The sequence below is a fragment of the Camelus dromedarius genome, chromosome 26 (genome assembly GCF_036321535.1).
Source record: "Camelus dromedarius isolate mCamDro1 chromosome 26, mCamDro1.pat, whole genome shotgun sequence".
In the NCBI taxonomy this organism is placed as follows: domain Eukaryota; kingdom Metazoa; phylum Chordata; class Mammalia; order Artiodactyla; family Camelidae; genus Camelus; species Camelus dromedarius.
This window is the reverse complement of record NC_087461.1, coordinates 4,013,775-4,036,648: the sequence shown is the minus strand read 5'-3', so window position 1 is coordinate 4,036,648 and position 22,874 is coordinate 4,013,775. Positions and strand designations below refer to the sequence as shown.

At 52.3% G+C, this 22,874-nt stretch overlaps 1 protein-coding gene across 5 annotated transcripts in view; it reads left to right on the top strand.

Annotated features, from left to right (window-relative positions):
• Positions 1-15,948, top strand: part of SFMBT2 (Scm like with four mbt domains 2) — a 150,552-nt gene extending 134,604 nt beyond the window's left edge. For all 5 annotated transcript variants that reach the window (XM_031444769.2, XM_031444767.2, XM_064479320.1 and 2 more), the window contains 5 exons: positions 1,956-2,131; positions 4,077-4,243; positions 4,589-4,852; positions 5,506-5,631; positions 11,212-15,948. In XM_031444769.2, coding sequence (XP_031300629.1) covers positions 1,956-2,131; positions 4,077-4,243; positions 4,589-4,852; positions 5,506-5,631; positions 11,212-11,352 — 874 coding nt within the window. In that variant the 3' untranslated portion in view covers positions 11,353-15,948. The remainder of the gene's footprint in view (positions 1-1,955; positions 2,132-4,076; positions 4,244-4,588; positions 4,853-5,505; positions 5,632-11,211) is intronic.
• The last annotated feature ends 6,926 nt before the right edge of the window (positions 15,949-22,874 follow it).

Genomic DNA, 22,874 nt, shown 5'->3' with positions numbered 1-22,874 from the left:
TGTTTTCCTTGCGCAGCAGAGCAGAGGCAGTCAGATGACCCTGGAGCGAACGGCAAAGCAGGGCTGTGTGCCCACCTCTGGGGTCCTCAGAGGTCCTGGGGACGTCAGCTGTCATTCAAGGCAGCGGGCTTATCTATGAAGAATTGTGTTTTCATTCTTTCCATCCAATGTCAAGCTTCGCACTTCAGAGAAATGAAGAGTGAGGGACACGGGGTCACTGGGGTGTGAAAGACGGTGAGTGAACACAAAGTCCACCTTTTTCAAGTTAGAGTGATTTTTTTTTTGCCGTTGATACTTTATAAAAATGACTTATTAGGGGCAAAGTATTTTTCTAGTCTTCAGAAGGACAGACAAAAAACAAGTTGAAATAAACTCAGGAGCTATCCATCACATTTATTTCTCTGGCGTCATCCTTCTTAGTAAACCAGATCTACGTTCTGAATGTAATATTTAATCCACAAATTGCAGAAGTGATGGTCTCTGCTGCTACACTCCTCTCTGCGTTAACTGCCTGGTGTCCCCATTGTGTTTTGTGGTTGACTGCTGGACACCTGAATCCAGATGGAACCCGACTTAACGGTGGTTCAACTTAACGATTTTTCAACTTTATGATGGTAGGAAAGCAGCATGCATCCGGTAGAAACTGCGCTTTGAAATTTGAATTTGGGGCTTTCCCTGGGCTGACATGCGGTCCCCACCCTCTCGTGATTCTGGGCAGTGGCTGCAGCTCCCCACCAGCGACAGAATCACGAGGGTGAACAACCGGTACACTCACCGCTGTTCGGGACCCGGAGCGTCTTTCTGTGTTTCACAATCAGTACGGTACTCCATACACGACCCGAGCTATTCAGCACTTTATTATAAAGCAGACTCTGTGTTGGGTGATTCTGCCCAAGCATAGGCTAATGGGATCGTTTCCAGCATGTTTTGGGGAGGCTCGGCTAAGCTGTGATGTTCACTAGGTTAGGTGTGTTAATGTGCATTTTCGACTTAGAATGTTTCAACCCAAGATGGGTTTATTAGGGCATAACTGCCATCATCAGTCAAAAAAGGTCTGTAAATGAGTGTGTGAACGGGAGGGCTGGCGCTGGTGGTGTGGAAACACGAGGCCAGCTTTCTGGGGCAGTTCTTTCTCTCTTGATTTTGCTTAGTTTGTTCCCAAAAAGTAACGCAAGTGTTCTTTGCCAGAGCCACCACTGTGTGCAGTTTTTCTGCAAAATAAATTATCATTCAGGATTTTAACTTGAAGATTAGGGTGCACGTCCAGGGCATCATTTAATGAGGCCAGCTGTTTTGATGTGTTCTCATCCCGGTGGCCTCTGTGGGATGTGAACTAAATAAAGACCTACGATGTGTTGCCAGCTGAGAAACTTATAATTATTTTTCACCAACGGTAGCTTTAAAAACTGTATTGAAAGGCGACTCAACCCTGTTACCAAGAGCTCACCTTTTCCGGCTGCGTGATTTACGTCACGATCGCTGCGAGTGTTTGGAGGAGGTCTGCGGTGCCTGTTTTTAAAACAAGAATCCCTCCCACCTGCGTTCCAGGAGATCTGGTTTCTAGTTTTATGTTGGCGATGTGACCGCACGTGGGTTCCCTTGGGCGGGAGACGGGATTGTTCCTCATGCGTGATGAGCAGCACGTGACAACGTCTAGGTCCCAGAAGCTTTCGAGAGTCGGTGTTAAATTACAAACTGCAGTGAGACCACGCCGAGGGAAATCTTTATTTCAGGATTCTGATTCGTAGTGTCTTCACAGATACTGCCCACAGTACTGGGCATTTCTTAAAAGTATGATCGTGTGGTCACGAGGCACGATCAGACCCGGCGCTGTGGAAACCTCGCACAGCCTGCCTTGTGGTTAGACTGTCCACGGGCGGCGTTGGGGGCCGCTGGACAGACGAGGCCTGAGTAAGCGGGGCGTCTTGACGTCTCCCCTCCTTCCTTCCTTCTAGGTACAGAGGCAAAACATACAGGGCCGTGGCCAAGATCGTGCGGACGTCTGACCAGGTGGCCGACTTCTGCCGCCGGGTCTGTGCCAAGCTCGAATGCTGCCCAAACTTGCTCAGTCCTGTGCTGGTTTCTGCAAACTGCCCGGAGAACTGTTCCATTCACACCAAAACCAAATACAGTAAGTGCGAATCACGAAAGGAACACTGGTCTGCGGGCCTGCATTGCGGGGCGATGTCCTCGGTGGGCTGGTTCGTTCTTTCTTTTTTTTTTTTTTCTTTCCCTAAGACTGCAGGGTGATGTCGTTGGGGAGCTGGGTGTTTTTCTTTTTTTTTCTTTTTTTAATGTTTTGAATAGCTTTTCATTGGCATTGCTGTGGAAGGATTCTCTAAGATTCACTTGGGAGACGCTGTGTGTTACTCTCCTAGTCCAAGGAAGGGAGGGGCATGGTTAAAAACAGGCCGCCGTATAGCTCACAAAGGTGTACATCTGTTTCGGAAGAGTCTTCGTCACCCTCCTGGGAGGGGCAGGTGGCCTTCGTGACTTGTGACTTTGTGACTTGAAGCCATGTCCTGTCTCCGGTTGGGCCGGGACCGCGCTCCTGGCCGAGCCACTTCGTGGTCTCTCTAGTTATTCGGGGACTGATGGGTGAGCGTTGGTTCCCACCCAGGAGCCCCATGGGGCGTCTCGACGGTTTTAAGTGCCATCCTTGGGGAGGTGCTGGAAACAGAGGATTTTAGTTCTGAAGGAATCCTACACTAGCTGAGCATTTTGCATGAGAGGAAGTTGAGGTCCAGAGGCGGGCAGGGGGATGACTCACCTCTAAGGTACAGCAGCGGGGGACGCATGGGAAGCGCGCCTCACTGCAGGGTGGGGGCGGCCGCCCCGCATGCGGCGTTCTCCTCTGGATCCCTCCAGCCATAGGTGAAGGTCCCTCTGGGGCGCTTGGTTCTTCCGTGGACGAGTGGGAGTTGCCTGTGGGACAGCTGAGACTGGCTGACGAGAGGACGTGTCTTCATCCTGATCATAACTGACAGCTGGGTCCGTAGTAGGTTTTAGTTAGTTGATCATACATCCAGTTTATAAAGGGTGTCAGTCATTGTTGAAAGTCGGTAAGTGATTTTCTCACTAGCGCGTTAAGTGTTAGCACAGGCGTGCATCTCGGCTGTTGAATTCAGAAGCAGCGAGAGTCTCCACTGAACGAGGAAAGAGTAAAGCGTGTAGCTGTGTAGTCAGTGGGGAACACTGTTTGAAAAAAAGGCCTCCTTATTTTGGCCCCTGAGCTCACAGTCGCCGCTGGTCTTGGTCAGATGGAGGGATGGGGGACTCCCTGGTGACAGGGACCCTCCTGTGGCTGGTCACCATGCTCGTTGACTCTTCACGACTCAGACTTGGGAGCAGTTGTCTGAGCACCTCTGGTGGGCAGGGTGGCCTCTGCTGGGTGCAGGACTGGGGACAGGGAACAGGGACGGAGAGGAGTCCTATGATAACTGTAGGCACGTTTGGCTTCCCCACTGTCTCAGTCGGCTCTGGCCGCGTAACAAAGCACCACAGATGGAGTTAATCAGCAGACATCTGTTTCTCACTGTCTGGAGGCTGGAAGCCCCCGACTGAGGTGTCAGCAGGGTTGGTCTCTCCCAAGATCTTTCTCCTCGGCTTGTGGTCGGCCGCCTTCTCTCCGAGTCCCCACAGGGTCTTCCCTCTGCACCCCTGCCTTCTCTTCCTGATCTTCTCAGGATCTCAGTCCTGTCGGAGCAGGGCCTCACCCTTATGACACCATTAACCATCATCACCTCCCTGAAGGCCCACCTCCAAACACTGTCACCCGGGGTTAGGACTTCCGCACTTGAATTAGGATTGAGGAGGGGTTCTGTCCGTAACACCTTCTAAACACGCGGGCATTGGAGAAATGTTTCTTCTCTGTGGAGCTGTTTTCTCAGAATTGTCCCCTGGGGTACAAACGAGATGTCAGGTTTCTACTGTTTCAAGTGAAGAGTGATCTCTCCCCCTCTCCCTTCATCGTTCCTTCTCCCCTCCCTCCCTCCCTCCTCCGTCTCACGGCCCCTTCCACGTGGGTACCTGTGTGTAACCTTTTCACAAGGCTTTTATCATTTCTCTCCCTGTAGCTTATTACTACGGCAAGAGGAAGAAGATTGTTAAGCCCCCGATTGGGGAAAGCAGCGTTGAGATCGGGCACCCTAAGCCAGCCAGACGCAGGAAACGGCGAAAATCCATTTTTGTGCAGAAGAAACGGAGGTCCTCTGCCATGGACTTCGCGGCGGGCTCCGGGGAGGTGCGTTCCGCTCAGCAGCTTCTGACGTTGGATTGGGAAGCAGGGCCCTGGCTGAAGCCTGAGGCCAGGTAGTTAGATGACCCGTGAGCTACCAGGACCCCCTCCTAGTTAGCTGACCACACGTTTGACCTTGTAGCATCTCTGGCTGGGAAGGGGCTGCGATTGGGACCGTGGTTGGAACGGTGGGGTCCGTCTTCCAAGGCCTCGTCGGACACATCTCACCAAGAGGCCCTGTGCAGACACCTGGGCAGGACAGGATGTGGGGGCGAGTCCAGCCCTGTGCCCCCGACTGCATTCTCAAAGGCGCTGCCCCTCGCCCCCTCAGCACATTTCTCGTCTTCCTAGGAGAGTGAAGAGGAGGACGCAGACGCCGTGGATGATGACACCGGGAGTGAGGAGACCGGCTCCGAGCTCCGGGACGACCAGACAGACACGTCCTCGGCCGATGTGCCCTCCATGCGCCCCCGGAGGGCCGTCACCCTGCGGAGCGGCCCCGAGCCTGAGCGCCGGGCGCCCGTCGAGAGGGCGCGGAGGGGCCGGAGGGCGCAGGCCACCCCCGGCACCGAGGGGGCCCCCGGGGGCCCAGCAGCCGGCCAGGAAGCAGCAGAGGTAACGCTCCTGCTGCCCAAGCTGGCCTATCCTGTGTCACCAGTGGGGATGGTGTGGGCTGCACTTCGGGGACCCCTGTTTAAGACCCCCAAACCACTAGCAGCTGCTCCAGCTCAGCTCCTAAATCAGGGGCAGAGGCTTGGTGGTTCCACATCTGACGGAGCAGGACGGTGAACGTCAGAATCGGCCTCTGGGGGAAGTGACTGCCCCCCTTTTTCTGGGAGGTTTTAAAACCCGGGGGATGCTTGTCAGGAGTTCCTCGAGGTCCCATCCAATGGTAGGCTTTCCCTTCTTAGGAGCCTGTGTGATGCTATGACATGTTTAATCAGGGTGTCAGGTCTCCCCTGAGCCACATGTCACACGGGCAGCCGAGAGGCAGGGGCAGTGTCATCACACGTCAAACACACGGAATAGCAGCTTTCAGTCGGGTGCGGCACAGAGAGCCGGCCCCCCTGCACTCGGGATGACACGGCTGCCGTCACTGTGCCTTTTTTTTTTAACCTCTAAAGACGCACACATTGTTGGAGCAAAGTCCTAACCCAGGCAAGCTGCTCAGAGAGCCCCTGGACGCCAGCCGCATCTGCAGCTGGCAGAGAGAGGTCCCGCCATCCGCGAAGGGGTGACGCGACCTCCCGCTTCCCTTCCCTCTGCAGGAGAAGCAGGAGGAGGAGGAGAGGCTGGTTCTGGAGAGCAACCCGCTGGAGTGGACGGTGACCGATGTGGTGAGGTTCATCAAGCTGACGGACTGCGCCCCCTTGGCCAAGATATTTCAGGAGCAGGTACGGCGGGCTGGCTGCACAGCGGCCGTCCTTGCTCTGAGCCTCCGGGCCGTCTGTTCCAGCCGGCTCCCTGCGGCTCGGCCGTGGCAGGGGATGGGCTGCTTCCTTGTCACTGGAGGGCAGGGGGCGCTGCACATGTGGTCCCACCGGCACCTCCCTGGGGGTTCTTTGCCGTCCAGGGGCGATGGGAACCCTGGCTCTCTGCTTGGTTCTCTGATACCCCTTGTGAGGGTCTGGGGGTCTGACACAGCCTGGCCAGGCTGGAGGTCAGGGCTCCCTGCGTGCCTCTGGGGGGATGGAGGGGTGCTTTCCTGCAGTGGAGCAGTTACTGTCCAAAAGGCTGTGGTCTCCCTAGCGACTGCTTTCCAGTAGAGAGAACAGGCTTCGGTTGGGCCTCTTTTCATCCATGCCCATTGGCATTTCTGGGCAGCCAGCTTCTTGAGCGATGTCTTGGGAGTAAGAGGTCAATCAACAAACCAAAGCCCAAAGAACTAGCTGCTTTGTCATATCTTGGGTCCCACGGTCCCTGGCTGGTCTGCCCTCTTCTTTCCACCTTTCGGGGGCGTCTTCAGTTTGTCTTGTTTATAACATCCAGGGCTTTTACTTCTCTGGACAAATAGAGAAAAGTCTGCCCACTCTGCCTACCCCGAGGCAGAGCCCTCGGTCCCTTGTGCTGCATTTCATGCCGGTTTCACCACTTTTCTTACTTCCTTCACTTCTTTCTCTGACTTGTTTGAAAGTCTGTGGTATGTTAGGTACTGCGCTGAATGATGGATAAATGGGAAAACAGTTGACATAATCCATACCTTAAAAAATGTCCAATCTGGCAGGTGGACTGATGCTCATTTGCTAACACATAAGAAATGCTATGATGTGCCATTAGAAGGGAGAGTTCTACTTACATTTTCCCTACAATGAATGTGAAAACACCCTCTGAACACAACCCACCTTGCACATCTCTCACTGACCTCGCGTAGAAAGTTCAGGGTGGAGCCAGGACCTGCTCTGTCTGCTGTGCGTGCTCGATGTGTTGGAATTTCTTGCAGGGTTTCACAATGTAAATATCTTTCACAATCTTATATTTTACAAAAGTGCTGTTTTCCATGTCATAAATTAAAGATACGTCCATCTAGCCTTTTTTTTTTTTAAGATTATACAAACAGCCTAGAAAGAGGGAAATTCAGGCATTAAATCAGGAAAGAAACGAGGAAGGGCTCTGATTTCCCTTGTACCCAGTGAACTGCTCAGATGCTCTCCCAAGGCCACCAAAACGCAGTGATGAATCGTTAAAAAGCAACTTCATGTGGGTCCCAGCTCCTCCCAGGGGAGAGTCAGTTCTCGCCTTCAGAGGTTTTCTCTGCATCTTCTGCAGACACGCAGTGAGTGCACACCGAACGTGGGAGTGGTGGCCGGCAGGCCAGGCCGCCTCCTCGCTGTGTGACGTCAGCCGCGCCTGCTCTCCGGGCGACACTTAACAGCAGAGAGAAAGGAAGACACTTACCCATAGAGAACGTGGCAGCGAGTGGGTCCCTTCATTGAAAACACACACACAGGAAAGAGAGAGAATTGTGAGAAACATGGGGACTTACGGGATCCGGGGTTTTTTAAGAAGCTGCATCTCTGTCTTGAGAACAAGAGCAAAGCGAAGGTTGAAATCCTGCTGGAGGCATCGCCCGACGCAGTCCGGTGTCATCACTGGCGGCGCCTCGAACACCTCGAACGCTGCACCGCGTTCGAATACGGGCCGAGCGCTGATGACACCGGCGAACACGTGTTCCAGCCGCTCCCGTGTGCACTCAGCGAGCATCCCTGGGCGTCTGTTACGGGCCTTAGAACAGCCGAGAGGCGGATAGGGTTATCGGGGATTTTGTCTTTTTATTTTACTTTATTTTTTCTTTACATTGAGGCATAATTGGTTTACAAGGCTTACACTGTTGTGTTAGCTTCTGGTGTAGAGCATAGTGATTTAGATACATTCTTTTCCCAAAAGGCAGATACAAAAGGTACCGATTGATGTTAGTCTAAGGTTTGGTTTGGTTTGGTTTTTAGACTCAGGTGCCGCTTTTAACCGAGAAGTGTTTTCGGTTGGGTCTCTTACACGATAAAGAGCAAAGACTGTGCTGCGAAGGGTGCGTGGGCCCCGTGTCGGATGCTTTTATAAATAGCTGGTAATCAATCAGCAAGAAAGTGAAAACTTGGGCAAGAGGCGAAAATACTACTTACCACTGGGTCGTCCTTAATTGGACCTTAACCTCTGTTTATAACAACGTCTTGGAAAGTTTCACGCCTTCTCAGGAAGGAAACGTTCCCGAAATTGCCCACTTCTTGAATCAGAAGGGGGCGGGGCCCTCCCTCCACCTGCTCCTCCCACATCAGTTAAAAGCTGGGCCCTCCATACTTCACTTATTTTTCTTCAAGAGAGAAAAAATAGGTAGAATTTAATTGATAAATAGCCTTATTTCTATTTAATTTTCGGTTCCACATTAGGCCATTTTATCTGTCAAAGTAAAAGGTGTTGCCGGCCGGGCTGCCTGAAGTCACGGGCACTTGGGGGTGTTTTTGTTTAATCAGACCTTTAGTTGCTAATTTGCTCTAAGGCCTTTGAGCCCACAGGCCACCGCTCTGATTTGGTGAGGCCTCCAGTGGGTCACTCCAGGCATTGGTAAGAGTTTTTAGATGAACTGGGAGGCGTTAATTGGGGGGGGGGGGGGTTATTCACCAGCACTGAGAGAAATCACAGTACACAGAATAACAGCTGTACATCCACTCCCTGGGTTCCAAGCGATAAATTCAGAGACCGTTATAGTCACCCAGGAGCCTTTACAAAAATCACAAACCTCCCGTCACCAGAATAGACACCTTTTAATTCTGAAATGTTATAGCAACTGCTTAAAAAAACCTGTACTCTGTAATTTCATGCTGCAGGCGTGCACATTACACAGTAAAACTCCACGCGTCTGTAAAGCCCACAGAACGCTCAGGTAAAATGGTGCCTACTTAATCCCCTTTTATGAGCCATACAGTAAGCGAACTACCCAAATTAGTGATTTACTTTGAAAAGAGAAATTGCAGGGTAATTTCAGGTATAATCCACATGTAGACTGTCCCCTCCTCTTCCTGCTTCTGTAGAACTGAATGTTCCCACCAAGGGGCTGGCAGCCCTCAACTGACCTCTGTATCAGAATAAATGGGATTTTCCCTGTGCTCAGTATAACTTGCTTTCTTTTTAAAAATTTTTTTAATTTTAATTTTTTTATTTTTAATTTTTTTGGAGTGGAGGCAGTTCGGTTTATTTATTTAATGGAGGTACCAGAGATCGAACTCAGGACCCCATGCACGCTAAGCATACGCTCTACCACTGAACTGTCTCCTCCCCCATCAGTGTAACTTTCAAGTACTTCATCACATTTCATTTCTTAAAAGTGAGCTCCATTTCTGTTAATTCTGTGTCTAACAGAACAAGTGAATTATATAGGCGCATATTTATAAAAACGCATCCTGTCTTCCTCGAAGTCATTCTCTCTTCCAGCAAGCTTAGACTTTGACAGGAGGGGCCCCTCTGGAGCCCATGGGAAAATTAGTGATTGAGCCCGTGGCACCCTGTTCGTATGTGAAGCTCCTCGTAGCACAGTGGTCTGTTCCCAGAGTCTCCAGGGCAGGAGCCTTTGTTTCATTCAGTGTGATATCCCAGGGGCCATCAGAGTGCCCAGCACTTGGTAGGTGCTCCATAAATGCTTGTTGATTGACTACATGAGCGACCTCCTTCAGTGGAACATGATGCCTGCATATGGTGGCCGCCTTGGGAAATTGTCTGTGGAGAGTTATGCAAATATTTCAGGGCTGATTTTCAGTTGTCATCAACCCGTGTGTCCAAGGATAGCCGTCATGGCCAAGTGCAGGTGTTAGGAGCTGAGCTGCAATTTCCCCCCAAAGTTTAATTTCAGAAAACACCATCGTAGTTCCACTCCTGTCCCTCACTCGCTGTGTGGTCTTAGTTAGATCAGCCAGTTTTGCTGGCCTGCAGCCTCTCTTGTCTGGTTTTGATACCACGTATGTGGGTCTGGCTCTGAGCATGGAGTCAGTTACCAAGCCCCAGACCAGGGGGTACTGTTACTCGCTTCATGACGTTGAGCAGAACGCTCTTTCTCAGTATTTCCAACTCCCCCGACTACAATCAGCCTTATCAGTAGCATCTGAAAGGGAAGTAAAATCACAAGTAAAAGCGCTATGGAAAAGGGAAAGAAAAGATACAAATATAGCTTCAGAAATTCATCAGCCGTTCTACTCATTCGTCTCCTGCTTTCCATGTGGTGGTGGCTGAGGTCAGATCCAAGTCTCAGTTGAGACGTGGCTCGGAGTTGCACACGTCGCAGCTGGTGCTCATCTGTGCGCGAGCAGTAATAGATTGCACTTGCCTCGATGCCTTTGAAACAAATAATTTTTATGGCCGCCCTACGTATCCGGGGGTAACAGTGCATCAGGTGGTTTGTGACACCGACTCTTAGCTAAACCGTCTTTCTAGGGCTAACCGTTCTACCCGTGTTGGTTTTCCGCTTTAGATACTTTCGGGACAGCTGAGTGAACCATTAGTTCAAGGGTGTAAGCTGCCTGTGTGAAGTTCAGCAGTACGTGGTGTTGGGGACACATGCCCGCCTGGTCGTGTGGCTTCCGGCAGCCCCGGGGGCCCTGCTTCTCCACGGGCCCGGGGGTCTGGTGTGTGCGCACTTCCGTTTCTGCTTTTGCTCCACCGCCCTGAGTCCTTACCTTGGGTGTGCATCTCGGAGCCTCGTGTATGTCCTCCCTCTGGAACAGGAAGGCTGGCTCGGCGAATAGGAGAGGGGGTGGCGCTGACACTCAGTCGCCCAGTCAAACGACGTCTAGATAAATAAACCGGATTCTTACAGGAAGTCAGCTGGTGAAGAGGCGGGGCTGTCCAGTGGGGGGATCTGAAAGCTCTGGGGTGAGCCTTTGCACCCTTTCTCCAACAGCGGAGGCAACTTTACGGTCACTGAGTGAATGCCTCCATTGTGGGGCCCGGTGTGTGGAAGCAGAAGGGTACAGGCGACAGCCCAGGGAAGTGGACCCCGAACCCGCGTTCTGGGTGACGCGGGTGTGGAAATGCAGATGGTGGGCGGGGCACGCGTGTCCGACTGCGCGTGTTCTCTGGAGGATGGTGCTGTGCCCTGCCGATGATGAACTGGCAGAGCTTGGCCGGGGAGGGAGTTTCCTGTTAGTGGAGAGCCCTTTTCAGTGCTCACGGGTCACAGCAGAGCGGAGGAGGGGCACCGCGCACAGGACGGGCTGGGTCTGGGGGCGGGGGGCTTCCGGGGAGATGGCGGCCCCAGCCCACCCATTCCAGCTCTTCCTCCCCTCCTGCCCAGGCTGGTGCATTTCACCGTAGCCGACATTTCTTGGCGAAAAGATTTTATGAACGGAAAGATGAGACAGCCGTCAAGGAAGTGGCCCTCGGAGCCAGCGCTCCCCAGGCTGGGAGGAGACGAGCGCACCCACCCCCGCGGCTCGCGTGTCCCGGTGCGCACCGTCCCCACCTCGGCTCTAACCCGGCTTGTCTTCCCGCAGGACATCGACGGCCAGGCGCTCCTGCTGCTGACTCTCCCGACGGTGCAGGAGTGCATGGAGCTGAAGCTGGGGCCGGCCATCAAGTTGTGCCACCAGATCGAGAGGGTCAAGGTGGCCTTCTACGCCCAGTACGCCAACTGACGGCGCCCGCGCCCGGGCGGCCTGCCGTCTCGGCCGTGCCGGGTCTGGGGGGGGGGGGGGGGGGGCGGTTCCAGGACAGGAACTTTTGTTTTCCCGGGATGCATGAGATGGTCCATGCACTGAGTGTCCCCCCAGGGCGAGCAGCACGAGGGCCTCCTCCGTCCACCAGCCGCTGCGTGTTCCCTCGTTTCCAAAGCCCCCCCCGGGCACCGCGGCGGCGGCGGCGGCTCCTGGAGCGTGTGACTCACAGCGCTGGCGCCAAACCCGCGCCCCGCCTTTCCCCCACCCGAGCCGGGCGGCTTCCTCTGTGCAGGGTTTCCTCAGCCGAGGCCCACGGCCTTTTGAAAACTGAGGCGGGCGATGTCTCTTCCGCGGTGACGCAGGAGGAGCCTGGCTGTGCTCCCTCAGGCGCGCTGTGTTCCTAGACGCCTCCTTCACGCCCACGTGCGCCCGGGCCGCCACCGCCGCCTGCTCTCCCGCGCAGCTCCGGGCGCCGTTCCGGGATGGCTAGAGAAGGAAGGACTCCCCCTGTCAGAGGAGCCCCGGAGGGGGTCTGGGCAGTGAAGGAGGCCGCGCACCACCGCGGGGAGACGGATTTTCCTGCGTGACGGGCACATCTGGAAGTCTGCAGCGAGGAGGTGTACCTGCCGTCTTTTATGGAACCTCCAAGATCTCTGACGTCCCGGTTTAGTTGTGACCAGGGCAGGGAGGGACTCTCAGTCTCTCGGGGAATGCTGAGTTGTGCACCGGAGGCAGAGCTGAATCACGGAGAGCGAGCGAGAGGGGCTTGAGGGAAGCTGTGGGTACCCCAGCTGCATCCCCTTAGAGGAGTGCAGTCCTCGTCAGCCCCGCCCTGCACACGCCTCTGCGATGGGGTGAGGACCAGCTCTTGACCCGGCCAGCGGCCTGTGCTATGATCCTGGCTGACGTTGACTCACTCTGGACCTCCTCCCGTAAAGGGACAGGTCTGAACTCCTGCCAGCTTGGCGGTGGCAGCGTCCTGCCCGTGCTGTCTGGGAAGGGGCCAGCTGGGCCACGGGGAGAAAAAGAAGGACAGTGACCCTGTGAGTCCCCCAGCTCACCCTGGCTTAGAGGTGGCTCAGGACACTTCTCGGGCAGTTTGCATCCGGCCCATCCTGTCATTTGCAGCGAGATCTGTGGCTCGGGGAACCGGCTGGCCTCTTGTACCAGGCACCGCGTCTGTGCACACCCGGGAGGGATTCGAAATATTCTTTCAAACCCAAACAGACTCCCGTACTCTGCGGTGGCAGTCGCCCAAATGCCTTTTTAAACTTAAACATGAGGAAGCTGGGCCCGCACCTTGTCCAGGGTGGACGTGAGAAGCAGGGGCTGCCCACCCTTCTCTTAGTTCCTGGCCATGATCACCTTGATCCCTTCTCTTACACGAGGGTCTCAGCAGCGCTGGTGACGCTGTCCTGGGGGGGCTGACGAGCTGCTCTCCTTTCTGCTCCACACGGAGGCCTGGTTATCTGTCAGACTTTGAGACGCTTCGTTACAAATGTAAACCCTGATCGACATTCTGTCACTGACACAGATGAGAATGGAAGACACGTAGTGGTGGATACTATAGGCTCCCCGTGGCTGGTTCCTGCAGTCAGGCTTCAGCGTCTGGCAGGGGACCTTGCCTGGACGCCTGGGTGGCACAGACCTGTGTCCTGGTCCGTGCAGACAGGAATCACTGGCGATGACTCGGGCCTGGCTGGCACTTGGATTTCTCTCCTCTGAGCGCAAATTTTGATCCCCTCTTGGTTCCCCGACCCTTGCCTCCTCAGCTTCTCAGCCACGTGCTTTTGGCCTTCAGTGCCCAGCCCGGTGGAGTGGAACCCTGTCCAACAGTTGGGAGGAGCATCCTGTTCAAGGTCTTTGGCATTTTCCTGCCGTGGATGCGTTTACAATCCATCACGGTGGCCTTTTCAAGCTGAGCTGTTCCTGCTGCGTTTGGGACAGGAGTGAAGGATGGCGAGGGCTGCTGCCCAGCGTGGTCCTTCAGAATGAGCATCACCTTCTCCAGCCCTTTCCAATAACAGCTCCCCGGGGGGCGTCTCAGGAGCCCACCCAGGGGAGCTGGAGCCCTCCCCGCCGGGCAGCCCTGGTGAGCCATGGCCACCCGTTGTGGGGGCACATTTCTTGCTTCCCGAGACTCTCCCTGTCCTCAGTCTCTGCGGATCACATCCGCTTGGTGTGTGCCAGGGAGGAGATGCCGCGGCCGAGGCAGAAGAGGCCGGGCCCTGCGGCCAGCGTCACAAAGCCTGTCTCTGCCACCTGCCACTTCCCAGCCCCTCCCTGAGCCCGGAAACCTTTCAGGGCCAAGAAGATGCTTCTGCTCTGAGCATTGTCAGTGTCCTCCAACTCCGATTCTTGGGGGATTTTGGTGACAGTGGGTGTGCTTGCTTGAAGATCATGTTCATGTCTCCATAGGCTTCACCTCTTACCAGCTCTTGTCTGAGAAAAGGGGCCGGTTTCCCAGGACCGTTCTACTGCGTGTTACTGTTCTGTCTCCTTTTGGCAGGAAGAGTCCATATCACATCACCGCCTGCGCCCAGCGTTTCTGGGCTAAAGCGTCTGGCCAGCGATGCCCTCTCCCCTCTTCATCCCCAGATGCTCTGATCCCCCACCGTCTCTCTGACAACGCTGGGACCAGAGTCCTCCCTCGTGTGTGCCTGGGTCCTGCGCATACTGCGTGGCCCCTCTCCTCCCGGAACTGGCCGAGAAGTGTGTTTCCCCTCCGGGCCAAGCAGTCACTCCGCGGTCTGGGCCGCGCGTATAACCTGAAAAGCAGAAATAAAAATGCAGCCTCGCCTTTAATGCTGAGAGTTCCTCCCTCGATCCTGCCCTAAAACCAGCAGAGCCTGAGTCGACCTCTGACCTCTTGACCACCTTTATCCTGTGTTAGGGAAACATCCTATCCACAGAAGTGTCAACCTAAACAACCCGAAAAGAGCAAAGCATAACCGGCATTTACAGGAGAACGTCTTCGCTTAAAAGAAAAATAGCAACAGAGAACTTATCCATCACTTCTAGAATTGGGTTCATTTGCTCCAGGTTGGACTCGCTGTGCGTCTTTGAGCTGTACAGCTGTGCGGTTTGCTTTGCCTTATGTGACCATGTTTGAGGGGTGATTTCCTGTGTTTGCTTTGATTTGTTCAATAAATGAAAATGACTCAGATCTTTTCACCGCCGCCACCTCCCTGCAGTCTCTGGAAGGTTGATCGTGATCCGCCTTTGAAGGCCGGTTCCGTTTCCTGAATTCACGTCCTAGAGTTTTGAGTGTTATCAGGCTGTGCTGAGGCTGGCCTTTACCTCTTAAACCAAACACCCCTTCCTGAGGGCTGTTCTCCCTTTGTTTTGGAGGCCTTTTGGGGGTTTCACACTTCGTTGGTAGAACACCCGTTTGTATTTATTTCTGTCGATAGAACTTAGAAAAGCGCTCGTGCGAAAATCTTTGTGGTTTGAACGTCAGGTTGCTATTTGGGTAAGATGGAGAATCTAAGCTCCAGTCTTGCTTTCTTGTCTTGAGAAAGTTGTGACCAAGCGTGCAGTTATTTGGGGGGGGGGGGGAATGGTAAATTAAGGTATCTGTAGTTTTGAAGGGAAAAATATCTTTGCAGAGACATACACGGCCCCTGACTCTTTTGTGCAATAATCAAACAGCAAAGGAAGGCTCTGTTGGCAACTGTCACAGTGGAACGATTCCCTTTTTCCTTCACTGTTCTTTTCTGTTCAAGACTTTTCTGAAAATTGCTTTACTCCCTTCAGCTCGGTTGAATTTTCAGGTTGGTTGGTTAACCCTCCCAGCTTTGGCCCCTGGAGTTGCTTTACCCCGTAGCTGGAACACGACGTGATACGATCACATTGTGCCAAGTTTGACCCAGTTGATTGACCTAAAAATTCAAAGTGCTGACGCACGGTGCTGCCTTGGGTTCTGGTTCGTAAAGGCGTCTCTGGTTTAGATGAGCAGCAGTAACGCACTTCCCTGAGACGCACACTTTCTGTCTCACTGGTTTTGTTTAAAAATGGCCAAGATCAGGTACCAGCGAGTGCCAGTAGGTCAGGACCTCTGTCGCCGGACGGAGGGGGGCTTCCTACGGCCCGAAGAGGCGCTTTGAAGAAAAAGTGAAGTTCTGACAAGTGCTTGTTGAAAGTCACCTGATGATGGGAAACTGGAGACAAAATGTTTTAAGTGACAGAAAAAAACAGTTGTCTCGTTTGTTCTGCAAAACGGAAGTGGCATGATGTCTGGAAACGTAAACTCTCTGTCCTCGTGACCGTCCAAAGCCCTCTTGCTGTTTCGCATTCCAGTTTGAATAGTTTGTATCGGAATTTGATTCGTATCTTGTGTGTTTTGGTGCATAAAAGGGAAAAAAAATTGGTGTTTTTGCTTTCGAGGTTTGCAGGACGAAGGGCATGTTGTTGGTTTGCTGTAAGATTGTATTCTGTATATATGTTTTCATGTAAATAAATGAAAATCTATATCAGAGTTATATTTTAATTTTTATTCTAAATGAGAAAAAAGAAACCCTTTTTACTTGAAGAAAATTGTAAGCCACGTTGTTAATAAAGTGAAAATAAATTCTATGGTGGTGTTTGTGTCTTTGTGGAGAAACTTATTAAGTATTATTTTTAAGGTTTGTGTTAAGATTATTTTTTTTTCCCTCCTGCCAGGCACTAAAGCCAGTGTTTATAGGGTTTTAATAACCATGGTTCTCAAAATCCTCTTACGTCTCAAGGTCACCTTCCAGCTCTGAAAACTTGTTACTTAGGAACTTGTGTTTATTCTTTGTATTAAAACATTACTCTGTATGCTCACAAGAGGGCCTCTAGCCTTCCCATTTTCCATGATTTTAGTTATTTTATGATTACTTGGTGCATTAGTTGGAACACTATTTTATGTCACTGCCCTGAGTGTGTCACAGACAGGTCCTGGGCGTCCACGTTGGAAGAGGGAGAGACACCTTCGCACCCGTCTCGGGGTCTCTGTCGCCAGGGAACACGCTGCTTTCTCTCCCCTCATCCGCGGCTGCCTCGGGTAGCACCCCTGGGGACAGGTGAGGTGAGGGGATAAGAGGCATGTGGGGAGAGGAGGTGGGCGAACGCTGAACAGTTCCTCCTCCCCATCACCCGCGATCCCAGGCATCTTTAAATACATTCTCTTGCCCTGTGGACAGTTAAGTTCTGCATATACAATTTTTGGTTTCATTTTTAATTATGAGAACTTTTCCTCTTTGTAAAGATTTAATAACAAAACAAAGCCTCAGAGGGCAGACAGAAGTGGGAAGCACTTTTGGTCATTTTCTCAAAACGGTCCAGAGGCAGATTGGCCAGGGTTACGTGGCAGAGTACACACACGACCACTGTGTTTCTATTTGGGATGAAGGTCTTTGATGACACATTTAAGGACTGACTACACAGGAACATGGAAACCTAACTCTTTTCCAGACCTCTAAGTTGAATGAATCAAGGCAAAAAGTAAATTTACATTTCTCTCCGTGTTGCCACCGAAAGCCTATTTCTCATTTTTGCAAGGTAGCAAGGTTGTTTGCAACTTTCTGGTCCCTGGATGCTGCTTCCTCTTTGTACTGGTTTTTGGCACTGCTCCTATTTGATTCCAAGGCTGTGGAAGAGCATCCTTAAGGGAGGTGCAAAGGCTGCATTACAAATACTGTTTCTGTGGACGTGACCTTGGGTGACTCTAGGGTGAGACTGGACATTCCTCATCAGAATGTCTTGGCCACCATCTCCCTGCCTCCATCACTGCCCCCCTCAGTGGGAACCTTAGGGACCAAGGCTCGACCCAGTCAAACCCTTGAGAGCTGGGGTTCCTCCCACCATCTCTGGATTCCAATGAAATACACACCTCAAGTTGCAGGATTTGGCTTCCAGGAACCACATCTGACCAGAAGGACTGGGTGATGAAAGCTGACTCTCCAGGAGTGAGTCTCCTGAGCATCAGCTGGGATCCAGGAAGGAGGTGGGAAGGAGCTGGCATGAACATGGTCGGTCTGTGTGATCCATCTGGGGGCCGACGGGTCTCACCTACTGGGGGAACCATCTTCCCTAAACAGAGGCCAGCCCTACGACACACCAGCTTGTGCATGCTTTCCCCTCTCCCTGCCTCGATTTCCACGTTCCCTCATTCCTGCTGCCCTGGAATTTTCTTCCACAGTGAATACGCTAGCATAGGAGTCTTGCCTCAGACCTGGTTCCCTTTGGAACCCCAGATAAGATAGTAGCTGCCTGTAGTTTTCTAGAAAACAGAGCCTTCAGATGGCATGTGGGATCAGCTTGCCACCTGCCTGAAAGCCGTGGGGACCCCGGGGCTCCCAGTCCGCAGGGAGGACGAGTCCCGTCCACGGCATCCCAGGCACTGACGCTCTGGAAGAACAGTGGGTGGGCGGCCAGGCCGCGGGCAGGGCCCATGACATTCATCAAGGGAAAGGGAAGCAGCGGCGTAGGAAGGCAGATTGTCAGTTTGGCTGCATCTCAGACAGCCCTCAGAGATGCTCTCTGCTCCTGCGGCCACAGGGAAGACCGCTGAGAAGTCAGGCCCAGGGTCAGAAGATGGCCGAGCGGCAGAGGATGTGACGGGTGCAGCCTTCTGCAGAGCCAGGGCCCCGCCGGTGACAGTGTGAACCTCTGGCAACCTGGGGCGGGGTCCCCTGGGCACCACAAGCCAAGAATCCTGTGTTGCCCCAACGCCTCTGGGTTAGCAGAAACACACCCCCGCCCCGGACACTGGAGAACAACTGCGCCTGATGCAGGCGCTTTGCAAAATGGCACGACTTGCTCTCCCGATGTGCCCCCGCCCGCTCCCTCCCCACCGTCCCTTCCCCGTGAACCGGACGTCTCAGCACAGCCGGGCGGGGGGTGACAACCCTGACGTGGGGAGGACAGCCCGCACACCACAGGGATGACGGGACGTGGCTTACACGCTTGGCAGGAGCCGGGGGGCTGACGTGGGAGCAGGTGAGGGGTCAGACCAAGCTGGGCAGGACGTAAGCCCGGATGTGGGGGGTTTGGGGCGCTGGGCATTCACCTGTGACTTGGGATTTAATATCCTTGTAAGGATGGCTTGGAGCAGGTCCAGTGAGGACCTGGGATGGTTTCCAGATGTGGGTCTACAACAAACAAGGCCGAAATCCAGAGCATAGTATCAAGGAAGAAGTCAGAAGGCGTATGGGACCATAATGGACACACGGTGAGTCAGGGCTGCGCGCCTTCCTTTATCGTTTGCAGGGACATTGGACTTGCCCTCTTGGGAAGAAAACGAGGGCCTCTTGTTCTCAGGCTGAGAGGCTTGCTCTCCCGGGACAGTAGGTGCATCTGACTCGCACACAGGACTGCACTGACCGTGTTGGGTTCATCAGTGCACCTCCCCAGGTTTGGTTGCCTGCACGATTTTCAGGCTTGCATCTCCTTTATGGATAAACCCGGTCTCTGTGGCTGTTACTTCACGTCCCGACACCGCCAGCTGTCGTGGTCTCCCCCAGGGTGAGGATGGGGTCCCGCGCGCCCTCTCACCCGCTCCCCTGGGGCAGCCACAAGCCCTCTAGTGCTTAGAACCCATTGCGCCAGCCCCATCAAAGCTGCAGCTCCTCCCATCGTGCCTGGACCCAGACGAAGCCCCGGATGTGGACCCTGGCTGCTTCGGGTGACAGAAACTGGCCGTGCAGGGAGTTAAGGTCCCACGGGCAAGCTTGGAGACAGGATCCAGCCAGCAAATAAATTCCTCTACCATCCTCCCCCGGATGAATTTTCCCCCATAGGGTGGTCTGGGCGGTCTGTCCAGAGACCTCCCTCGTGTCTGAGCAGTGAGCCCTGCTCCTGCGTGGGTCACGGCCGGCTCCGCCGTGCACTGCTCTGCACTGTTTCCTCCCTCCCGTGCCTGACTTCCCTGGGGTTCCACCAGCAAAGCTTCAACTTGTGAGCGTATCTCAGGGTCTCTTTCCTAGAGAACCAGCCTGAGCCCGGAGGCAGCTGTCATTACAGTCACACCCAATGTGCAAATAATAATGACAAAATATTCCGGTGTAACCCGGCCATCTCTGGAGCCCGGGAAATCCACCAGCCTCGTGGGGTCGGGAGGCTTGCAACGTGATTCTTTTTTGACTTACGACGTGGCTTGAATGTCGAAGTTTAAGATGTTCTTTCTGGTGATTAAAGTAACGTGTGTACATTAAAGAAAACTTGGAAAGTCTTGGGCAGTCATTAAATTGCCCCGTTATCTCACTACGTCCAGTTACCACTTTATCATATTTCCATGTGTATGTATTAGGCAACATTGAAATCAAGTTGTTTATCCCATTGAAAAAATCCCCACTAGAGGTTATTTTGTAATCATGTTCTCTGGGGTGGCGTTAAGTATTTTTATGTAGCTAATGTCTTCGGTCTAATTTCTAAGTAATTCAACATAACACATGTTTATATACCATCCACCCAGATTCTAGAAATATTACCATTTTGCCGTCCTTGGCTTCAGATTTCCTATTTTATAAAGTCCTACAGATGGAGTTGAAAACCGCTTTGTCTCCTCCCTGACTGTGTTAGCCTCCCTCATATCCCAGAGGGAACCACAATTCCAGTTTTGCTGTTTTCCATTTCTAGACACAATTTTTATCCCGTGACAGCATTTTAATGCAGTCGCAGTAACGTCCACCACCGTCTTGGGGGTTTTCAGCACGTCAGTGAGTGTTATCCTCCTTGCATTGTATTGCAACTCACTCTGTTTGTTCAGCATTATATTTACGAGATTTATGCGTGTCCGTCTAACTATCTAATGCATCTCTTTTCACTACCACATAAATTCCATCAACTATACCATGGTTGACATCCCTTCTATGGGTGGACCATTCTGTTATTTCAAAGGACGCGGCTGTGAAGATCTGTATGGGTCTTCCTCTGCACACGTGCCGCAGTGTTGCTGAAGGACGTCTCGGATGGTGGAACCGCTGGGCGCGGACTGTGCACCTGCTCGACCTCACTGGGCACTGCGGTCACGTCCCAGGCGTCGGTACCGGTTTGCGCTCCTGCCTGAGTGGATGAGCGTCTCCCCTGCGCCACACCCTCGTCCAGACTTGGCAGAGTTTGTTGATGGTAACTCAAGATCGTTTCCATTCATGTATCTCTAATCAGTGACTAGTCTCTGGTCACTGGTGAAGTGACCATCTTCTTATACGCCTACTGGCCATTTCTGCTCTTTCTTTTGTGAGTGCCTGCTCATAATCCGTGCGGGCGGTCCTCACTCTCTCCCCCTCTACACTCCCCCACAGCCGGCCCTTGATTTTTAAGGGTTTTAAAAGATAACTGCTTGACGTTAACCCCATACCAACTGTTTGTGTTGCAAACTTGTCCCTCCGCTCCGTTTTTAATCCTTTTACTTCATTTTGTCCGTCGGAACTCAGGAAGGTCTTTGTCTCCACGGCCTTCAGTATGTCATTGCCTTCCTTTACGATTCTTAACTTTTACTCTCTGAATGTTTAGGAAACCATTTCTAGTCCAAAGACATTGAGATGGTTCCTCGTATTTCCTTTCAAAAGTTAAGACGTTTCACCTTCTCCAGTCTCTCTAGGATATGTGGGGGTTGGCATTTCCAGTGTTGTTCCGAGCGGTGGTACCAGTTGACGACACTGCTGCCCTCTGAGAGTTTTCCCTGCTCCACGTCCTCATCAGGACTTGGCAGTGTTTTTGTACTTATTGCCATTCTGATGAGTGTGGAGACAGTGCAGGAATGGAAGGAGTGAGGCAGTTACATGGCTCTATTCTAATGGCCCCAAGAACCTGTCCTTTTCCCACTGGCCTGCCACCTCACCTGGTCATGTTTCAGGTTCACACATACGTGTGGGTCTGTGCCTGACGCTGTATTCCGCTCCACGGGTCTGTTTGCCCATCCCTATGCCGTTACCGCGCGAAGTATTCTGGCTTCGTAAACCCGTGACACTTAGAAAGGGAATCTCTCCGTCTTATTCCAGTCGCCTTGACTTTTTTTTGACCTTTCATTCTCCATCATCAATTCTGGGCATAACTTGTTGAATTCCATGGACAACTCAGTTGGAATATGGATTGGAATTAGATTAAATTTGTGGGGAAATTTGAAGAGCATTAACTTCTTTTATCCTGTTGCCTCCTTCTGTCCGGGAGACGGCATAATCATTAATTCATTTATATCTTTTTTAAATCCTTCAATATGTTGTGCTGTCTCTCTCCATAAGAGTCTTACACGTATTTTATTAACTACATTCCTTATATATTTTATAATTTGCAGGGTTTTTTTCTATTTTGTTGGCTACTCCTGGGAACTCTATTGACTTCTACATGCTAGCATTCTACCCGGAAACTTCCACAAACTCGAAAGGAACTTCCACCCTGAACGTTTTGCCCTGCTTTTCTAGCATTGGGTGGCTTTTATGGGTTTGGAATTTTCGTTTTCAGGATCACTTTGAGTGGAGGTTTGGTTTTGTCTTTATTTATTCCTCTTTCCCTCTCCTGCTTATTGAATTAATGGTTTGGCAAGTACTTGCATCCATCCCGTGGCCCGATACAACAGAACCAGGTCTTACCCTGTTGGGGAGGGGAGCATTCCTGGCCCATGGTGATACCCAGTCACGGAGCCAATCATCCGCCCCTGTGTTTCACTCCCCAGTGGCTATTCTCTGTCCTCATCCTGCTGCTTTCCAAGTCCGTTCTGCTAGGGTCAACCTCACCTTACCATTGGAGAAGGTCCACGCTGGCTTTTGGCTCCAAGCCCTGAGCCCATCTCCCGCCCCATCCCTCATGGAACCCTTTCCCCAAAGAACAGAGCTCCCAGTTACAGCTGTTCGGGTCCCACTCCAGAGCCCAGTGAGCCTTAGGCTGCAGCCCCACTGCCCACTTTGTGTTTCTCTGCCTTTTCTGATCAGTGGAGGTGTTCACCTTAACTTTGAGTTACACCATGATTTTCTCGTTTACCTGTCCTTGCTCCGTGTTTTGAACAGAGGACGTGTGTCCAAGTTTAAACTGACACAGCTCTCTTGCCTGAAAGTCTCTCCAATAGTACCTTCAAAAATCGTCTTCCAAGCAGCAGGTGGTATCAGAACATGTGCTGAGAATGAAACTACATTCTGCATTATCCAGGCTACTTAGAAGTGAGGTTTTTTTTTTCAGCCCGTATGAAAATTCCTATTGGCATGGGGTTCATTTAAGTTACAATTCCCAAAATGCTTAGCTGGCTGACATTTCTAAATGTCTCTTCTGCATAGGTTAACTCTTAGTAAAACCTCAGCTTTCTACAAATGGTTTGAAAAAACTGCTTTGCGAGTTACCCACTCTGACTCCCCGTCATGAATCCCTGTAGCTGAGAGGCGTGAAGCTGGCGTGGTGTGGCGGTGACAGCGGGTCTGTGCTGTTCTCTGCCAGGTGCTAATCAGGAGTCTCTCGGCCACAATCTGAGCAAAGCGATCCGTTCTCTCCCCACTGTCCGCGTAGACGATCAAGTGCTGACACTGTCTAAATACAGACATTGGTGCTAC